The following is a 13405-nucleotide window of genomic DNA, read 5'->3' as shown; positions in this document are numbered from 1 at the left end:
TTTATTTTGGATCTCCTATTGGTGTATCCTTTTCTACATTGTTTTGTTAGTTATCATTGTTTAGAACTTTTTACCTTGAAGACTTAATAATAGAATCCAGCGGCAAAAAAAAAAGATTCATACCATAAAAATGATTTTGACTAAATAGTATAAAACGAGTTATTGATCAATTAATTGATTTTTTTAGTTTTTGTCTTTTGGCTTTCTCTTCAATTTAAGTCAAGCTACTTAATTAAAGTTATCATGTTTACAAAAACAAAAATTTGACCAAATGTTTCATTTCAAAATCTGTCAAAAAGGAACATAAATAAGTAACATATTGAATTAAACATTAAAGAAAATAATGTGGGTGTATAAATTGACTGAAGTACAAGAACGTGAGGAAATAATTTACTAAAAGGGGTTGGTTCTTTTTTTTTTTTTTTTTTTTGCTAACTGAAGGGGTTGGTTCTTCTTTCCCAACTGGAACAAACTAGAAAGGGCTTTGATTCAAAGGGGTTGGTTCACATTTAGAAAGAACCGTCAGCCAATGGGACAGAGAGGGCTCTGATTCTCAAAAGATTCACAGTCTGGTAACAAAGACACAGAACATTCTGAAGATAATATGTTGAACAATCGCAGGGAAAATTATATTCTGAAAAATGAAAATAAGGAGGGTAAAGCAATCAACCAGCATCAAAGTGGCCAAGCTGATGTTCCAACTGACAAAATATTGTCTGATGAGTATAACAAACATGATGAAGATAATGAAATTGTCTAAGACCTTGTCCTTTAACAGATCTGGTTTGTTAGTGAAGACTACACACTCTCATTACTTAGTTCAGGAAAGATGTGAATCTTGTGCTAGTGTTAGAACATAATGCATATCTGCTTTGTTATATGTTAGACACCGTCGAATCAGATCCTGCAGGAAAATGCAACAGTGATTGACCATGGGGATACAATTCTAGTACCATTTGGTTCAACTTTACTTGAGTCAGGTTTAAGACGGTGACAATCTAATTTACCTTTCCTTCGCTGGAAATGGCATGTTTAGCTGGGAACTCAACCTTTTTGGCTTTACTGATTGTGTCTTCTCGTTTATACGTTCTTGGCTGGTCATGTCCAAACGGTCGCTTTCTAAATACAATTTGGTAAAACAAAACACCAATCGATCATATGTTAATCTCAGGTTTGAACACAATATAGAACCACAAAACTTTAAACTCAATCGGTTTTAAAACATTACTGACCAATCGCTAACCTTTGATAAGATCACAGGGGTTTTGAATCACAAGCACCTGAAATTCAGAATTCTCAACTTTGTTAGCTAAACATTATAAACATTCTCACCGAACCAGGCATCCAAAACGCCAGAATCCCTTCCAGAAGATTAAAAAGAAAAGTGTTTATTTTGTATTAAACTTGGGCCACCAAATTCATGTTAATCTTTTGATGCATATTAATACCATATTTATCATATAGAAGCTGATACACACATATATGGATAACGGATCTATACGCTTTATTTTGACAAAATACGAAATTACGGATTCATATGGGTTAAACCTTGGAAAGACTACAAAAGAAGGAAATGTGATATAATAAGGTGGGTCGTCGGTTCATCATAGACTCACAAGTAACACCCTAAATTATCTATGGACCACTTAATATCTATCTGATATATGTTTGAGCTTAACTTTATTTTGGTTTTCAGTGCTTCAACCCTAAATAGTATATGCATGTTGGATATATACGTACTTTGCGGGCCTTATCTCAATACGGCAATGAAGACCAAAAGTAGTTACTATTATTGACGAGCCATGCTCATGTTTGCCGTCAGAGACACGGCACAAGATCCACCGCCAAAAGAAAGAGAGTTTTAAGCTTTTTGTCATCAATTCTGCCCTAGTGAAGACAAAGGTTTTGCAGAAGCCACCAAAATTCTTGTTTGTGTTTTCTAAATTTGGAGGGTCCCTTACCCGCAACATTAAAGCGTAAAAGTGTAGAACTGGAACATAGCCATCGGCCTTCAATTTTTACGCGGTTTCTTCCATAATTATAGCGTAAGCATGACGAATATAACAATTAATCTCAACTCAACACCTTTTTTTCTATACCGATATTAAAGAGGCTCTATTTTCTCATAATTTTTTTTTTTTTCACATAGGTAATTTTGCTTTCAGCAGAAAGTGGTAGGATCTCTAAGTGGGTTAATCCTCTTCCTTTTTTTGTAACACTTTTTTTGTAACACAAGGTTAATCCTCTTCCTATTACCCAAGAACTCGGAACACTAATACATGCCTTGACTTAAATGATCTAGTTCTGGAGAATGACATTGTCTTTTTCAACATATTGTTCCAAACTATAGTGAAGAGGACATACCTCCCTATAGATTAGGCTGATTACTCTCAACTCACATAGATAAGTTTGTGAGGATCAAGCAAAAAAATTCGTCATTCTGCTCTTCTTATTTTTCCACGCAATTTTGACACCAAAATCGATTGTTTAGCATATGGTGTTTAGCATGCGAGATGATAAAAATGTTTAGGGTTTTTTCTTTTAGCTCAGTTTTTATCTACATCCAAATAATCATTTGTAAATGCCCATTTTCTTTGATTAATTAATATAAAATTTAATCAAAACAAAATCATATTATATCACCTTTCTAGACTATGCACTACCAGTTTGGGATTATGAACCAGTTTAATTTATTTTTATGTATCTTTACAAATACCTTGTTTTGGATTAGAACAGGGATATATTAATGTATTTATATTAATTCTAGGAATACTTCTTTCAGTCAAATGAGCATATACATGAGCAATAATTCTGCTGATTTACTAGATAGGTTCTGGTTCGGTTTATCGGGTAAGTAGAAATTCATTTTAGGGGACAATAATCTATCTTATTAAAACAGAAACATTCTGTTGGACCTAACATTTATTTTGTAAGTTTTTAAATTAAATACACATTTATACTTTATAGTTAAACCTATATTAAATCACTAATGTTCATTTCTTTATACTACTATCCATGTTTCCAAACAATATACTTATTTCTTTATACTACTATCAATGTTTCCAAACAATATATTTTATACTACTATTAATGTTTCCAAACAATACAATAATTAATCTTAGTTATTTTATATCTATCATTTTCTCTTTAAAATTTTGTAGAAACGTTATAATTTCATAAATTGCAAAATAATGAACTTTAAAATTTGGATTATAAAACTACAAAATATGAAACTATTTCAATTTAAATCCAATTAGATTACATATCGGTCATCCATCAGTTCAATCGGTTAGTCTCGGGTTTTAGTGATTTTTTTAAAATAAATATTTTAAAAACCTAAATTGAATTGTCAGATCTCCGGATTAACTGGTATAATCACAATCGGGTTGAATTTAAAAACACTGATTTAAATGCAAAAATATTTTAAATACACACTCTTTAAAAATTACCAAAATATTTGTTAAGTTATTAGTGAAATTTTTCATCGTAAAATATTCCGCGCTTCCAAAGCGCGGGTGAAAATCTAGTTCATGTTAATATAATAGGTCATTGTGGAATTAGGACCACGTCATATCTATCTGATATTATACTTGCGCTTATTTCTATTTTGGATTTCAAATTTGATACACATGTATCTTGATTATGTGTAGCCTTATCTCATAAAGGAAGAGAAAGCCAAAACCCTTCAATGTTATAGACACGCCATTCTCACATTTGCCGTCAGAGCTACGGCACAATCCACCGGCAAACAAAAAGAGACAGTTTGAACGCTTTTCACATTAAATTTAGCCCAAATCGAGACAATGATTTTGCAGAAACCACCAACAAAATTCTTCTTTTTCCCTTTCATATAATTACGAAATGAAACCACATTAAAAGCGTAAAAAGAGCAAACGTTGTATTATAGCCATCGGCCTCTTGTTTACGTTTACGTGGTTTCTTCAATAATTATGGAAACTCAAAGCTTCTAAGCGTATGTCATTCAACTAGACCGATTATTTACATCACCTTAATAGGTTAGATTACCATTTGGGTTGGGTTCCTAGCACCGCCTATCCAAATACGACATTTTTCTATATATTATAGCTACGCACAAACTTTAAGTATACAACTGAACTCAAAGGTAGTATATGTGCAAATTTTATGCACATAAATTTAACCTATTCTAAGTATTTGAGAAAAAAACGAATCAGGTTTATGCTGGTTAGACCATCTCCAATGATTTATTCTATTTTCTATTCTAAAATATAGTAATTTTATAATAGAGCTGCAGTTTGTTTCCAATGATACAATAATTTAGAGTAAAAAATAGAGTGATAAAAAATAAATTATTTTACATTTAGAATAAACATATTTTTCAATCTATTATAGAATGAGAAATAGATCACCACTGAAGTACTTTTATTCTGAACTCTATCTTAGAGTAAAAAATAAAATGAGGTTGGAGATGCATAAATTTTTTTTTTTTTTAAATCACAGAAGCAAATATGAAATCGATAAAAAGAACAAATGTAAACACGTTGCAGAAAAATGACATCTTATCTCAAAAATGATAATATCTATCGCTATTTAGTTTTTTCAATTTGGAAGAAAGAAGAATGAAGAAGCTAGCTGACTTTTCAAAACTCTTTGATGATGTCCAAAACTTTCATTTAATTCATAAAGTTATTAGTAACAACTTGTTACTGCTAGTTTACAAAAAGAAAACAACAACTTGTTACTGCTGTCCTTTGCACTGGACGTATATGTCAAGTTCAGTCTTATTGAAAGCAAATACATTCTTTATCCAATTTCTCAAAGAATAATTGAGGATAATATGGTCCATGCAACTCCTATATAAACATAGAGGAATCCACCTTCCAAGTCAACAACACCCAAAACACAACAAAAAGTTTACACTTCTGAGCCCTAACTCTTTAGTTCAGCACAAGGAACACAAAACCCATTGATAAAAAATGGCTGATACCCAAAATACCGTTTCCGTCTTCCGACCAGACCATCAGAATCTGGCACCTCAACCTCTGACTCCATTCTCTGCCGTGACCCCTCACCGTGCTACAGCCCCACGAGCACGCCGCCACATCTCTACCACAACCCTCGAAATGATTATTGAGGAAGATACCGCACCGGAAGAAGATCGTCCTAGCACCGTCGCTGAGATGGATACTCTTGCGGTATTTCCAGCGACCTCTTGTTTCTTGATGGCTAATAAACAAGTCTCTTTCATGTTATACGGAAGCTGCAAGTGCCCTTGATAATTTCACTAGAAAGCGACTTAAAAATGGTGTTTTTATTTTCTTGTACTAGTCAACTTAGTAATATCTGATGTCAGTTTATGGGTCGATGCATTGTTTTTACAGAAGTTTCTTTTCTGTTATACTGAAACTGCAAGTGCCCTTGATGTTTCTTTCACCACAAAGCGATTATGGTGTTTTTTTGGTTTTCTTGTAATAATCAAGTTAGTGATGTCTGATGTCCGATAATGGTTGGTCTTTGTTTTAATAGAAGTTGATATATTCCATTCTCTCCGACTTCGTAGTTTCCACTGGAATATAATCATGCCAACCATTAATTTGAAAAAATATTCCAAACATGTCCAACGGGATATCTCACACATGAGAGAAAACGAGAGCCGGATAATTTAAATCAAAACCTCTAATGCCTTTTATACATTCATGATTGGTTCAACTTTATATTATAAGAATACATATAGTGCAAGTAAGAGGAGGGAAAAAAACAAGTATATGTATTTCAAAAACTAATAAAATAAAAATAAAAAAATATAGATTATTGAGTATCTCATGATTTATTTTTGCAAGATTTTCTCAACTTTTGAGATATTCATACAATTTTATATTTTTTATTTCTTAATTTTCAAAATATTGTTTTAAATATTTGTATAAAAGTGTAAAATATTATTATTATATTTGTGAGAAACTTTTTTAGAATATCTTACTATCAAAAGTGTATCTATTTCATTATTTTGTTATTTAGAAATTCTGTTATTCTAAGCACACAAGCATGATTAAATGGTATAGCATCTTCGAAAAGATGCTAAATATTATGAGTGTGAAACCTACCATCTCAGAGTTGCATGTTTGTTTGGTCATGCGACATAAATATCTAATTCTCATTGTAAACAACCGGATTTCTTCTACGCCGATAAATATACCTCCGAAAAATTAGTCTGTTGGATTTTGGTCCACTGAATATCCTCAGGTCACAAAAAAAACTTTATGCTATTCAGGTGGGAAACCAATCAAACTCGCACACTATATATGTATCCTTCTCAAGTCAGTGTAGAAAGTGCAAAAATGAAGGTTTTAATTTTAACCGGTAACACCATCAGATGTGTTCGATCCGCGCTGGCCACGAGAGGATTTACCCGGGCTCCTCTCGCCCTCCAGACCACTTTGCGTAAACAGGGGCTCTTAAGTGGACGCTTAAAAATCCTGTAATGGCATGGGCATAAGCCCGGTGGGCTAGTCGATCACGCTTAGTGGTCGGATACTGGATTATAAAAAAAACACCATCAGATGTGTGTTATACAGCATAAACCTTGTAACTTGGGCTTCATCCCTTTTCAAGCAGCCCACCAGCCGATTCCTAATAGACTGTAGTAGAATAAGGCTTATTCTGTTGGCACAAATAGTGTCTTTTGACTGAAATTACAGAACCCCTAATGTCTTTCTCTTATCGGTTCCAAAAGAGACCAGACTGTATCCCAATGTTTCATATGTATCCCCCCCCCCCCCAGGAGCGGACTTTTAGTTTCTGTTTGCATAACAACATTTAACTTTCGACGGGCCTAGTTAACCTTTTCTAGTTATAGTTTGGAGCTGTTCTGTAGTTATAATAATATTCAGTTTCATTTTGCAAATTTATTAGAGTTTAGGGTATCGAACTGCAAATTTGAGCTTCTGTTCTAAAACCCTACCTCTCTCTCTCCCCCTCTCTCTCTCTCTCTCTCTCTCTCTCTCTCTCTCTAGATTCTGACAGCTTCAATGGCGTCGTTTGAGCGTTTCGACGACATGTGCGACCCGAGAATGAAGCCCAAGATTCTCAGAAACCTCCTCTCCGAGCACGTCCCGAACGAGAAGCAGCCTCTCGTCGACTTCCAATCACTCTCCAAGGTTGTATCCACCATCTCCACCCACAAACTCTTATCCGAGCCTCCGTCGTCTTCACCTGACCACAAGAAGCTTCAAGCCAAGCCTTCCAAATCAGCCGTCGATGATTGGGTCGAGAGGTTGTTGGCTCTGGTCTCTTCAGACATGGTAACAAGTTCTTGTCTTAATTTAAAAAGAAAGGTATTAACTTTGTTGTTTTTTAAACGAGTTTTAATTTTATTTTTTTTTGGTTAATTGATAATAGGCTGATAAATGCTGGGTGGGTGTCGTTTTGATTGGAGTAACTTGTCAAGAATGCAGCTCAGATCGTTTCTTTAGTTTATACTCTGTTTGGTTCAACAGTTTGCTATCACTTATTAAGGTATGTGTGTGTGTGTGTGTGGCTTTGCTCTATTTTTTTCCAGTTATTCTGACTTTTTGTATTTTGTTTCAAAAAAAAAAGCAGAATCCAGCAAGTTCTAGAATTGTTCGTGTGGCTTCGTGTACTTCAATCTCTGATCTCCTTACAAGGTCTGTGTACATTAGGATGAAAAGCTATGTACATCAGATTTTTATATTCGTATGTTTGTGTAATTCTAAGCTGTTTTTTTTTTTAAATTGGAATCAGGCTGTCTAGATTCACGAATACGAAGAAAGAAGCAGTCTCACACGCTTCGAAAGTAGTCCTTCCGATTATTAAACTATTGGAGGAAGAATCTTCAGAAGCTTTATGTGTAAGTGTCCTATTTAACAAGGCCCTTGAAGTTTCTCTTAACAAACGTTAGTTCTGATCATGTCATTGCTAGATTCCTCATTTTGATTGGTATTGAGATGTGTGCAGGAAAGCATTGCGCATCTTCTGAGTACTATTGTTACCTTGTTTCCTGCTGCCTTCCACAGTAGTTATGACAAGGTCAGCTCTTCTTCGCTTCTCAAATCTTCTTTTTATTTGTATCAGTATTTTGATGTTTTAATATAATTAAATTTGTAAAATATCTGGTGGTTTGATATTCTATCACTGTTTTATTATTGAGAGTCTATTTGAAATGATATTTCTTGCAGGTTGAAGCCGTTATTGCCTCCAAAATATTTTCTGCGAAAACCAGTTCTAATATGTTAAAGGTACTCATCGTTTTTATACATTCACTAACTCATAAGCAAGGAAATATTAACGTTGCCCCACTTCATTCCTTTTCTATCTCAAACCTTCAGAGATTTGCCCACTTTCTAGCATTGCTCCCAAAAGCTAACAAAGGCGATGCAGGCAGCTGGTCCTTGATGATGCAGAAGCTGTTGATATCTATAAACGTGCATTTAAATAATTTTTTCCAAGGTTTAGAAGATGGTAATATTTGCTACTTCCCCTTGTTCCCTATTTTTTTTTGTCTTTGGCTATAGATTCCCTGATAGAACACTGTGGCGTTTATTTGCAGAAACAATAGGGAAAAAAGCAATCCAACGATTGGTTCCTCCTGGTAAAGACTCTCCTCTGCCTTTGGGAGGTCAAGATGGGGCTCTGGATGATGCTTCGTGGAACTCTGAGCAGTTGATTGTTTCTAGAGTTTCTACACTTATGTTCTGTAGCTCAACGATGTTAACTAGCTCGTACAAATCCAAGGTAGTGTGAGCTTACAAGTTTCAGCTCCTTACTTCTCTCTTGATGTGTGCTACTACTATGTAATCCAAATTCAATTTGCTGAATATTCTTTTTCCCTCAACGTTTCAGCTTAATATTCCAGTTGCTTCATTATTGTCCCTTGTTGAGCGAGTGTTGGTGGTGAATGGCTCTCTACCACGAGCCATGTCACCTTTCATGACAGGGATCCAACAAGAATTGGTTTGTGCAGAACTTCCGACTTTGCATTCTTCGGCTCTGGAACTCTTGCGCGCTACTATAAAGTGCATCCGCAGGTAAACTGGTCTCTTTTTTATTCTCTAGAACCAAAACTATATATGTGTGCACATTAAAGTTCATGTTTCAATTGAAACCTGACCTTCCTTTAGTAGTCTATGCGGTCTGGAACTAAACTGTGTTGATTCATTTTGCAGCCAAGTTTTACCATATGCTGCATCTGTGGTGAGGCTTGTTAGTAGTTACTTCTGGAAATGTTCATTGCCAGAGCTGAGGATAAAGCTCTACTCAATCATTAAAACCTTGCTCAAATCCATGGGTGTAGGTATAATAGATCTTCCCTTTGCTTGCATTTTTTTTTCATTTCTCAGCTTGAGGTGATGACAAATAAAAGATCCTTTGTGCTAACATTAGTTTTCTCTGACCAGGAATGGCAATGCAACTGGCAAATGAAGTTGTATCTAATGCCTCTGTGGATCTAGAAGGATTTGATGCGGTATCTAGCAAAACCCCGTCGCTTACAAATAATGCTGTTCTTAAGAGTTGCGGTAAAAAAAGGAAGCATTCAGCTAATTCCGGAGCCGAGGCAGAGAACTCTGCTGTTGAAGTGGGTGTCCCTCACAATCACTCGTTGAAGATAGCAGCTCTTGAGGCACTAGAAACTCTTCTCAATACTGTAAGCTGTTTTTAACTTATTAGTTATTACTATCAAAACTTAGTCTTTAATCAGCACTGTGTCTTAGTTACCTTAATCCTTACTTATACTCACCATATTTCTTCTTCTTTTTTTAATGGCTTTCAGGCTGGTGCATTGGGATTGGATAGCTGGAGAGAACGTGTTGATAATCTACTAATGACCACAGCAACAAATGCTTGTGAAGGGAGATGGGCCAATGCTGAAACCTACCATCATTTACCCAATAAATCGTCTACAGATCTGGTTGAGTTTCAGCTTGCAGCACTCCGTGCGTTTTTGGCGTCTCTGGTTTCTCCATCACGAGTACGCCCTGCATTTTTAGCTGAAGGACATGAGCTTTTCCAAAGAGGTAACTAAACACTAAGCTTTAAAAAAGCCAAGAAACTGCTGAAGTGTTTGATGCATATACTGGAACTTTGAACAGGTAAGTTGCAGGCGGAGATGAAAGTTGCTGAGTTCTGTGCTCATGCCCTCATGTCTCTTGAAGTTGTCATACATCCGAGGGCACTTCCGCTTGACGGTCTCCCATCACTGAGCAGCCAGTTCCCTCAAAGCAATTCTCTGGCCAGCCAAAAACACAACACACTAGGTCTGAATAAGTCGGACCGTAGTGCTGTGGATGGCAGTGTTCTATCCAACTTATGGCTGGCAGACGTGGATGTTCCAGCTAACAGCGAGGTTCAGAGAAGCGTAGACACGACTCTACCTCTCCGAGAGGCCAAAAGATTGAAAGTTGGGAACGATTTGGTTGGATCAGAGAATGTTCAACAGGCGGATGATGTGCTTATGAAGGTTCCTGAATCAGCTGTGGAATCTCTAACACATGTTTTAGACAGAGATGATGATATGGTTTCTGAGGAAGGTTATAGAGAAGTTGTGAGTGAGACTCAAGAGGGAGAGGGTTTAGCCGCTAAGGATAGTTTGATGGAGGAAGTAGCAGCAGTTGGTAAGAAGCAAGAGTCCTTGGGTGAATCTGATGATGATTCTGTTCCAAGCCTTAAGGCAGATGATTATCTCTCCTCTGATTCTGATATTGAATCTTAAATGTAGTATCATTATGTTTCCTTCAGTAACAGTTTTATCATCTTGATGTTGTTAACATATATGTTTTAGAACAATTTTGATATTTTCATAAAATAAATTTATATTATCTAAGTATTGTAAATTTGGCTTATATTTGAGACTCGCTTAATCTTCCAAGATCTCCCATGAATTGCTCTAACCTACTATGTCTAAGTTTGGAAGCAATGAACTAGAATTTTCTTGTGGTTCAAGACATTGCTAAATTTGAAAGTCCGTTCTATACAGGTTCCATGCTCTGATATCTCAACCTGAGATCATGGTTGTTGTCCTCTGGCATGTGCGCTTGAGACACATCAAGCTTCTTTCTAAGTTTTTGGCTTTCTTGGCTATATTAGCAAAGTTGTTGTAATCCATAAAATTTAGTTGAAAGATCAATAAGGGTTTTCTTCTTCTAGAAACAACCTCCAAGGAGAGATCCCAGGATCTATTATTAGACGTAGATTGCTATCAACTTATTAAACAACTCATTCAGAGGACATCAGGCATGTCTTTCACTAACGTGCCTGAGAGCTTAAGTCACTAGACAGACCTGTGTTAGAACGAACTCTCGGAGGATATTCCACAAGAGACGGTCGTTTCTGGCCTAATGTTTTCATGTCAGAGGCTTCAGACAGCATTAGGAACTACAGCACCTTGTTTCTGTATTTATTTTCTTACAAATTAGTCCATGTCTTCCTCATACGCATGATAACAATGATTCAAACCTTTAGTAATCCTCAAAGATAATTTAATGAGACGTTTACTAAATTTTTGACTCATATTTGAGAAATAAAGAAAAGACTGTATTGAATAAGCATCAAAATTATTCAAATATCAGAATCAAAACAACAGTAGAAAACACAGGAAACTCAAAAAATAAAAACACACAAAGGACATCCTTGAGCTCTTTTCTCCATCCTCCTGCATTATGGTTCAACCAACCAAAAATGAGTGAGTTAAATACAAAAAAAAAAATGTTGGGAATCTATTCGTGGAAAACTTACAGATTTTGTTGAAGGCAACAATGTCACAGCTCTGGACAAACTCATTGATTGGCTCGACGGTGAGCGTCTCTTCAATCATGGTGTCAACAGAGACGAGGTCGTCAACAATGGTGCACATGATCTGCAACTTCTTGATACCGTAACCAACCGGTACAAGCTTTGACGCTCCCCAGAATAATCCTTCCATCTGGACGGATCTCACAGCTTCCTCTAGCTTCTTCATGTCAGTCTCATCATCCCATGGCTTGATATCAATCAAGACTGATGACTTTCCAGCTGATAGAGAAAAAAACAGAGAGCCAGTTAGAATCCAAGACATGTAAAACATAAGTATAATAAAGACAAAAAAACCCCAAACTTACATTCCTTCTTCTTAGTAGATGCCTTCACGGAAGCAGCTCTCTCTTCAGCAGCTTTCTTCTCCTCTTCGGTCTCCTCACCGAAAAGATCAACATCATCATCATCTTCCTCATCAGCCGCATCCTGCAAAATTAAACATCCCCATGAGATACATCATAATAAGATAAGAGAAGAGAACCAATCTGAGCATACCTTAGAATCAGCTGCTGGTGGAGTAGCAACAGCCTCCTCTGAGACGGGGGCTGATCCCTCAACAATGACACCGCTTCCTTCAGCAGAGACACCACTACACAACAAAACATTAGACGCAAACTTCAGATGAATCCAAACAACAACAAAAAGCATAAATAAGTAGGAACCAAAGATGAAGCTTACGAGATCCTCAAAAGGGCATCGATGTGGCTGTACCAACGATATGCGTTGACATACTGTGAAGTTGGAGGCTTTGCAAGAGCTGTAAAGACAGTGATGTCATCCTTTGAAGCCTGGTACCTGTGAAACAAACAGAAACGAAACTACTTGTTACTCTTGTCTTGTAGTTTCAAACAAAGGTAGAGACTTTAGGATCTAATCACAGAAGCTTACCCAGTGATGTAACTGCGAGTGAGGAGATGCTCGTCGAGCTTCTTCAATCCAGAATCAGAGTTAAGGTTGGGGAAAGAAGCAGCCATTGTCTTCTAAAGCTCGAGCCTTTATTACTGAACACAAAGATCGGAACAGATAAGAACAGGAAACTTTATGTTTGGGAAAAAAAGACAAAACAGAGATTCATTAAGACATTAGGTCAGGAAGAAGACAAGAGATAGCGCATTGATCTTGGTTTCGTAATTCAAAAGGTTATGTCCGAAAAATAAGTAAATTTTGAATAAGATTCTATAAAAACGATGATATAATTTTGAGATGGAACAAACCTAACAGGAGTAGTAAGAAGAGCTATAACGATGGAGATCGAAGAAGAATAATAACGTACCTGAGTTGCAACGGCGGACTTGAAGAGGAAGAAGAGGAGTGAGGGCTGACGAGGGATGCTGGAATTTATATAACGCCTCTAGGTTTTCTTGTATTGGGCTTATTATTTGGCCCAATTAATACCTCTCAGTGAGGCCTTTGCCAATTAATACCTCTCGGTGAGGCCTTTCAAGATACTCAAATGTATTTTTTCCAATGTTTTCATTCAGTTTTGGTCACGGTAGTATTTTGTCGCTTCTGTGATATAAAATTTTGCATTTTGCAAGAAAACATCAAAAATAAATGAAGGAAAATCTCTTTTTTTTTTTGGAAAGGTAGGAAAATCTTTTTTATTTTAACCATAAATATGTTG

The 13405-nt window shown here is 36.1% G+C and overlaps 3 protein-coding genes and 1 long non-coding RNA gene across 4 annotated transcripts; 2 read left to right on the top strand and 2 right to left on the bottom strand.

Annotated features, from left to right (window-relative positions):
• Nucleotides 1-500: 500 nt before the first annotated feature.
• LOC130498694 (uncharacterized) lies at nucleotides 501-1676 on the bottom strand. The gene is made up of 3 exons (XR_008937634.1): nucleotides 1244-1676; nucleotides 1008-1119; nucleotides 501-904 (listed from the first exon to the last, which is right to left on the bottom strand). It is a non-coding gene; the product is annotated as an uncharacterized LOC130498694 (long non-coding RNA).
• Nucleotides 1677-4862: 3186 nt separating this feature from the next.
• LOC108821506 (uncharacterized) lies at nucleotides 4863-5526 on the top strand. Its single transcript, XM_018594525.2, has one exon. It carries the CDS (start codon nucleotides 4956-4958, stop codon nucleotides 5253-5255), a length of 300 nt encoding a protein of 99 aa, XP_018450027.1. The 5' UTR covers nucleotides 4863-4955; the 3' UTR covers nucleotides 5256-5526.
• A 1252-nt stretch (nucleotides 5527-6778) lies between these two features.
• Nucleotides 6779-10852, top strand: LOC108818759 (uncharacterized). The gene is made up of 13 exons (XM_056993101.1): nucleotides 6779-7277; nucleotides 7375-7491; nucleotides 7576-7640; nucleotides 7738-7843; nucleotides 7951-8022; nucleotides 8172-8231; nucleotides 8322-8454; nucleotides 8543-8727; nucleotides 8836-9020; nucleotides 9159-9286; nucleotides 9390-9637; nucleotides 9764-10007; nucleotides 10083-10852. The coding sequence occupies exons 1-13, from the start codon at nucleotides 7005-7007 to the stop codon at nucleotides 10700-10702; spliced, it is 2436 nt and encodes an 811-aa protein (XP_056849081.1). The 5' UTR covers nucleotides 6779-7004; the 3' UTR covers nucleotides 10703-10852.
• Nucleotides 10853-11510: 658 nt separating this feature from the next.
• LOC130499130 (elongation factor 1-delta 1-like) lies at nucleotides 11511-13284 on the bottom strand. Its single transcript, XM_056993038.1, has 7 exons — nucleotides 13055-13284; nucleotides 12670-12782; nucleotides 12460-12576; nucleotides 12277-12370; nucleotides 12087-12207; nucleotides 11725-12000; nucleotides 11511-11641 (listed from the first exon to the last, which is right to left on the bottom strand). Coding segments are annotated over exons 2-7 (696 nt in total). The 5' UTR covers nucleotides 12756-12782; nucleotides 13055-13284; the 3' UTR covers nucleotides 11511-11639.
• Nucleotides 13285-13405: the final 121 nt, after the last annotated feature.

The sequence above is a fragment of the Raphanus sativus genome, chromosome 8 (genome assembly GCF_000801105.2).
Source record: "Raphanus sativus cultivar WK10039 chromosome 8, ASM80110v3, whole genome shotgun sequence".
NCBI classification, from domain to species: Eukaryota; Viridiplantae; Streptophyta; class Magnoliopsida; order Brassicales; family Brassicaceae; genus Raphanus; species Raphanus sativus.
The sequence above is the reverse complement of the archived record's forward strand: the minus strand, read 5'-3'. Positions and strand labels throughout refer to the sequence as shown.